The 6,814-nt window shown below is 30.2% G+C and overlaps 2 protein-coding genes across 3 annotated transcripts; one reads left to right on the top strand and one right to left on the bottom strand.

Annotated features, from left to right (window-relative positions):
- The first annotated feature begins 275 nt into the window (after positions 1–275).
- Positions 276–1,862, top strand: LOC127064407 (NADH-quinone oxidoreductase subunit B 2-like). Its single transcript, XM_050995437.1, has 3 exons — positions 276–423; positions 939–1,484; positions 1,579–1,862. Exons 1-3 carry the CDS (start codon positions 291–293, stop codon positions 1,674–1,676), a joined length of 777 nt encoding a protein of 258 aa, XP_050851394.1. The 5' UTR covers positions 276–290; the 3' UTR covers positions 1,677–1,862.
- A 161-nt stretch (positions 1,863–2,023) lies between these two features.
- LOC127064393 (MAU2 chromatid cohesion factor homolog) lies at positions 2,024–6,804 on the bottom strand. Of its 2 annotated transcripts, XR_007781669.1 has the most exons (9): positions 6,380–6,804; positions 5,978–6,157; positions 5,628–5,906; positions 5,306–5,552; positions 4,967–5,214; positions 4,540–4,745; positions 4,263–4,465; positions 3,809–4,157; positions 2,024–2,891 (listed from the first exon to the last, which is right to left on the bottom strand). XR_007781669.1 is itself a non-coding variant. In XM_050995400.1 (8 exons), the coding sequence occupies exons 1-8, from the start codon at positions 6,602–6,604 to the stop codon at positions 3,958–3,960; spliced, it is 1,788 nt and encodes a 595-aa protein (XP_050851357.1). In that variant the 5' UTR covers positions 6,605–6,804; the 3' UTR covers positions 2,024–3,957. The 2 variants fall into 2 exon arrangements, 1 of the variants encoding a protein (XP_050851357.1); XM_050995400.1 differs by having other exon boundaries at positions 2,024–4,157.
- Between the last annotated feature and the right edge of the window lie 10 nt (positions 6,805–6,814).

Genomic DNA, 6,814 nt, shown 5'->3' with positions numbered 1-6,814 from the left:
TTAAATATAAAATAATTTTAACTTAATATCTTATTGAAAATGTAGCGATATCTTACCAAATTTTTGAACTCGGAAACGTTGCTCTCGTCTAATATCAACAAAAACGAACTTTCAAATAACTTTGTCAATTGTCGCAACAGTTCTCTTTTATATCCCGACGTGTAATCACCGAAAATCACTTTTTCCGCGCGACCGAACTTCGATACTTTCTAATTTTCATAATTTTCTATTTAAACAAAAGAACTTCAACCGTCCCGTATCACTTGAATTTGCTTACAAACGATGTAGCTATGATAATTCTAAAATTTACCGGTAGTTGGCGCAACGTTTTAATATTTGAGTTGTCTGAAAATATCAGATGTAGCAGACAGCTCCGTGAAGCGGTGAGGGTCACAAGTATGATCCGTTCTTTAGCTTTCAATCGTGAGTTTTGCGTAATTATATGTAAAAAAACTTGTACATTATACATAACCAATTTTCGGTATTGTTTTTACGTGATACATTTTTATTTATGCGCATTTGAAGATACATCAAATATTTTTCACAATAATATTTTTCTTTCGCTATTTCATAAAATGATTCGAACCAAGTAAACGATATTTTTTTCGGTCAAACTGTTTCGATACAACTGTGGTTAAAATTGTAACATGTATATATGCATATGCAAAAGTAGAAATTGTTGTCATGTATCTGCAAAGATCTACGCATAAATAACAAAATATTTTGCAACGTTTCTGATCTATTTTTACAAATAAACTTACCGATTTTTGCACCAGATGTTACAATTGAATATTAACGTTAGAGAATCATCGATATTACTATTTACATATGACTTCTTTCACGTTTCGTAAAATTTATTTATTTCTTATCAACTCGTCCATCAGAAAATATGTTCTTTTGTTATCTTTGTTTATTGACATCAATAATTTTTTTTACAGAAAATTTACAGCAGGGACTGTTGTCCCTTGCTCGTAATAATGGAGCTGCTTTGGTATATCCTGCTGTTACAGGAAATTTGGTTAATCAAATGAGTAGTACAGTTCAAAAACATGATGTATCATTACCAGAAAAACCTAAGAAGGAGCCATACAGTCCTTTTCAAAATACCACTAACACAATTGAATATGCTTTAGCTCGAGTAGATGATCTCTTAAATTGGGGCCGCAAGAATTCAATATGGCCAATGACATTTGGTTTAGCGTGTTGCGCCGTAGAAATGATGCATATTGCAGCACCTCGTTATGATATGGATAGATTCGGTGTTGTCTTCAGAGCATCACCTAGACAATCTGATGTTATAATAGTTGCTGGTACATTGACCAATAAAATGGCACCTGCTTTAAGAAAAATCTATGATCAAATGCCAGAACCAAGATGGGTCATTTCAATGGGTAGCTGTGCGAATGGAGGTGGATATTATCATTATAGTTACTCGGTAGTCAGGGGATGCGATAGGATCATTCCTGTGGACATATACGTACCTGGTAAGATTTCACTGAATAGTTATGGGTAAAGTCATGAATATATCACTTTATATAATTATATATTTAATAAATTAAATCTATGAATTTTTATCAGGTTGTCCCCCTACAGCCGAAGCATTGTTATATGGAATTTTGCAATTGCAGAAAAAAATTAAGAGGATGAAGATAACGCAAGATTGGTACAGAAAGTAATGTAAAAAAGAATAGTACAACTGTAGTCATAAATATATAAGTTATTACAAATTGTAGGCTAGACGATGAATGAGTTAAAAATTTCAGTATATTTAAAATTTTACTGTAATTGGATCAATTGTTATCTTCTTTCTCTCAAATGTAATAAATATATCTTTATATATGTAATAAAAAAGAAAATACAAAGATCTTCTTTATTCATTATATCTTGATCTCACTTATGATAAATATTTTTGTAATAAATTTATCCTTTGGATACATTGCTTTTTATATATTTATTTTTTGTAGTCACATTAGATATCAGAAACGCAGAAAAGTAGGAACTAGAAAGTAAAAGTCGATTCTAGTAAACAACTTATTTGCTTACATTTTAATTACATTAAGACAAAGAAATATTTTTACATAATGTTACTAGTTCATGGTTTCAACCATATTTGTTTTATATAGCATATTATATATAACTTTGTAATTTCGAGTATATATATACATGACGAACATTTAATTTATTGGAGTAAGTAGTTTTAGGCAAAATTTATCACTTCTTATAGTCTACTAAGGCCCCATATACTATGTTTTTTATGTATTGCTTGTATTAGCATCAATCAAGTTCATTTTTAATTTGTAATCTTGCCTTTAATAACCTACTCCCTTAATCTATTGTACTATTATAATACTCATTTGCATATTTCTATACTATAGCATGTTTGATCTAAATATAAAGCAATTACTATCGATTAAACATTTTAATTTAATTTTTGAGTAAAAAGAATGACTATAATCCAAGAATTAATATTTGCACATCGATATATATCGTATATATATATCAACTTTATATCATATTATGTGCGGTAATATTTACCCTACATACATATATGGACTCATATCAAGCAAAAACTACCACACAGGACACACGCGCGCTTATACGCATTTAATATATGCTATAAGTACTATAACATTTTTTTACAAAATATTTTGCAGGTACTGTTATACCAGGTATAACTACGTTCCAATTTATAAAAATGCATCGGTGACTATATCTTAACCATCCATTTGCACCACAGCCTATATTTTTAATGGCTACTTTGATAAACATATCAGAACAGATTACAACAAAATACATTATTGTCATCTTGCCAACTATTGATCACACCATGTAAAATTTTATAATGTTGATATGTATCAGATACATGGTGTGTTAAAAAAAAAAGATACAGACTGAAAAAAATGAAGATCAAATCACATATTTAATAGTGGATAAAGCTGCAAAACAGATAATTTCAGAAAAGCGTTTGAAAATTAAATAAATGTTTTTCGATTCGATTTATAATAAAAAATGAGATTAATCGCAAATGAGGTTAGTTAATATATTACTCCCTTATTTTATAAAATTCTCTCTGTGTTATTAGAAATTTATTAAAATATTTATCTTGAACTGTTAAAATTCACTGTACATTTTACCATTATATAAAATAAGTTGTATCTCATTTTGAATAAGACTAATACAGAGAACATTCATCAGTCATTCTGGTAATCACAATTATGATCAATTATTGATTATCTTCAATATTATCATTTCTTATCATTGTCATTATCTTGACTTACTTTACTTTGGTATGATGTTATCATGTTAACCCTGCAATAGTTAATCTAAAACTAATCTCTCTTTAATAAAAACTAAAGCATAATTAATATTAATTGTTTAGCAGCAACATATAAAAGTAATGATAAAAATATTTGTGCTTTCTATTGTAATAATAAAAAGTAAAACTATTCATTAGATATATCATATCTAATATGTAGCATAAAACATGTTGTATTGCATTATAATATTATATCAAATTCGCTTGGAATAAAGTTTATAATTTAAAAAAAAAAAAAAAAAATAAAATAAAACAAATTTTTTTTTAATTTTATATACATATGTTTTATCAAGATGCGCGTATTTTCTATTCATATCATCAAAACTATAAATAGAGGCTGTAGAAGAAATATATACTAAAGGATATTATATTGTTCTAAAGATAATAATAATTCAAACGCCCTTCTGATAGTCTAAATAAGTTTTTCATATTGAAGACGGAATCAACACATATCATTGTATAAAATGAATTCTAAAGATATAACAAACTTACTTTTTATGTATTAAGTTTTGCACTATTAGTTTTTTTCCCGTTTTTGCGTGATCGTTCAACGGCACTGTCACGCAAATCTGATATATATACTTTCACAATTTAACAACCATTTACTTTAAGTAAATAAGCAAAATTGGTATTTTTTAATTTTATTGAAGAATTGTCTGAGATGTGGAAGGTGGTGGGTCATTTGGCAAAACAGGTATGGGACCGTCTGTCCATTGAATAAGAGCATGTTCACTCATTTGTGTACTTTGAAAATGATCCTTTAAGAGAGTTTGAGAAAATGTACAGTGCATTTGATATGCTTCACTTTCACGATTAGGATCTCCACAAATTCTATACAAATCTAAAATTTTTAAGATAAAATAAAAATGTAAAAAATCAGTTTATGCGTGTTCATATTTACACACACACGCGTGCACTCACACATACACAAATTAAATGCAATTACCTTTCAGAATAGCAGTAGCCCATAGTTGTACGTGTACATCTGGTATTTTGGAAGCAAGCTGCATGGCAGGTGTAACCATATTCATAGATTCTCTACTATTTCCTAATGAAAGAAATATATGTCCTAACAAAACGAGACTACAAGAAGTTAATCTATTTAAATCCTCTGAGCTTGCCATTATTAACGTTTCTCTAAGATATCTCCTAAAAAAATTTTTAAGCAATATAGATTATATATTTGTAGATATTTTAATTATATTCTCTCGCAATTTACTCACTTGGCTTCATTGTGTCTAGCTCCAAAAAAAGCTTGGAGACCTTGAACATAGTATGCTGCTGCTCTCAAGGAATGTGAATGCGATGGTAAGGACTCTGGATTTATTCTTTCCATTAAAGCACCCAACTCTGCATCTCTTTTTGTTCTAAGGTATACTATGGCCAAGTTTAAATTTGCAAATGTCCAAAGTTCTCGTTCTTGAGATGTCTGTAACATATAATTTTATATTATTTTAAAATGCATACAAATTTTAAGCCGCACACAATATCTGATATGTACATAATATATGTGAGATACGTATCAACAATAACTCTCTATAATCCTCACGGATTTATATTTAAATTGTTTCTTATAACCTACTGATAATTTTACTTTATTGTAACGTATTTATCACTTTTATAGCTTGCTTAATTATTCTATCTTCTAACCCTAAGAGCAGCTGTAAACTGAGCTTCAGCAGCTTCCATACAATTCATAGACATTGCATATAATCCCAAAAGAGCATGCAGTTGAGGCCGATGGCCTTGTAATAATCTCGGTTGCCGCCTACAAAGTTGACATGCCTGGGCTATTTCTGCAAGTGCCACACTTTTATTTCCCATGACGAGGCGGCACATAACTATATGTTCTAATAGCATGAGTTGAAAGACAGAGAGTATCGGCTTATTATCGACAACTGTGAATCAAAACACAATAGGTAAATAAATTTATTATACTAAACTAAAAAGATAAATTCAAAGGATTTATGAATATACTTGTTTCAGTACTTTTTAATTTTTCGATTTGGGTAAGAGCCTTATTTGTGTATTTTTGTGCTTCATCCATATAACCAGCTTGCATTGAATGCATAACAGTTACAAGATAAACCAAAACATACAAATGATCCTTTGGCATCCATATGAACATATCTCCTATATTAGAACCCGTAACTACATCATCTGTTGGCCAATTAGGAGACATGATCGTTTGTATACTTTGTTGCAGTTGTTTTAAGCAAGGTTTCACGCTATTTACCTGTTATATAATAAAAATATAATATAAGATAAATCAACAAATATGATTTATAAATAATAATTATTTTATCATTACCTGACCAGCCATAAGAAAATGACAAACTTGGAGCACCAAGTAATATACTTTTAAGTATTCTTTTTGATGTGGACTTCCTTGCCAATTTTCAACATGGTGACCGGCTGAATTTAAGAGTGTATGGACTTCCGTAAATTTCTTGTCTATTAATAGGAGCATACATCGACTTAATAAAAATAATACACGTGTGTAACTTGCATTACTAATGTGGGAATAATCGACACCAACAGCCAGCAAACTACTTGCTGCGACGAAATCTTTTTCGGATGCATGTATTTGCTGAAAACACAAATAATATAAAAAATTAATACGATATATCGTAAAGAGAGACAAATCGTTATGGAACTTACCGCCAATTGAAATATAAGTCTACAATGCCAATAAACATTATGTTGAGATAGTTCTATGGCCTTCCTTAATATAGGTTTACTTAAACTTGGCTGTTGCTGTTGTTCGTACAATTCAGCTACTACACTCGCTGCCTCAAATTTAACATCGTCAAAAGTGTTTATATTTTGACTTAAACGCCACTGAAAAATAATGCCGATTTAAAAATATGTTCAGACGTAACTGTTGATAGTAACACAAATAATATTGACATCAAAACATACAAAGAGGTTAGAAAAGAGAACTACACTGTTATGCAGTTCTCAAAATAAATAATAAGTTATATAAGAAGGATGACTGTATAAAAATCCTAATAGAAAAGATATCAAATATACAAATCAATAAAGTTTTGATCAAAAACTGACCGCTTGTTCTAGATGTGATCGCGCCAAATCGATATTTTTCGTGTGAGTAAGAAGAATGTTTCCAAGTTGTAGATGAGTACGAGCTTCGACCCGAGGTGGTGGTTTGAAATTGAAGACAGCTTGAAGACACTGAATACATGATTTAATATTTGGTGGGCTCGATGTCCGAAAGTTTTCAGCTAAGCCTAACAACGATAGATACCAAGCGTCCTGAGAAGACGCCATTTTGACATTTCTCGGACGAATACTTTTCCGACCCTTTCAGCCTGTTGAAAGGCCACGGTATATTCAACAATTGGATCATTTAAATACACCAATCAGGGTGTTTCCATATTTGCAACTGAATTACAATAATCGGCACATTTTAAAGATTCGGATGTAACCCGATCATTGTTTTAAAAGTTCTTTAATACGTCAATGTGTTTGGTCAAGTTC

The sequence above is a fragment of the Vespula vulgaris genome, chromosome 6 (assembly GCF_905475345.1).
Source record: "Vespula vulgaris chromosome 6, iyVesVulg1.1, whole genome shotgun sequence".
NCBI lineage: Eukaryota > Metazoa > Arthropoda > Insecta > Hymenoptera > Vespidae > Vespula > Vespula vulgaris.
The sequence above is the reverse complement of the archived record's forward strand: the minus strand, read 5'-3'. Positions and strand labels throughout refer to the sequence as shown.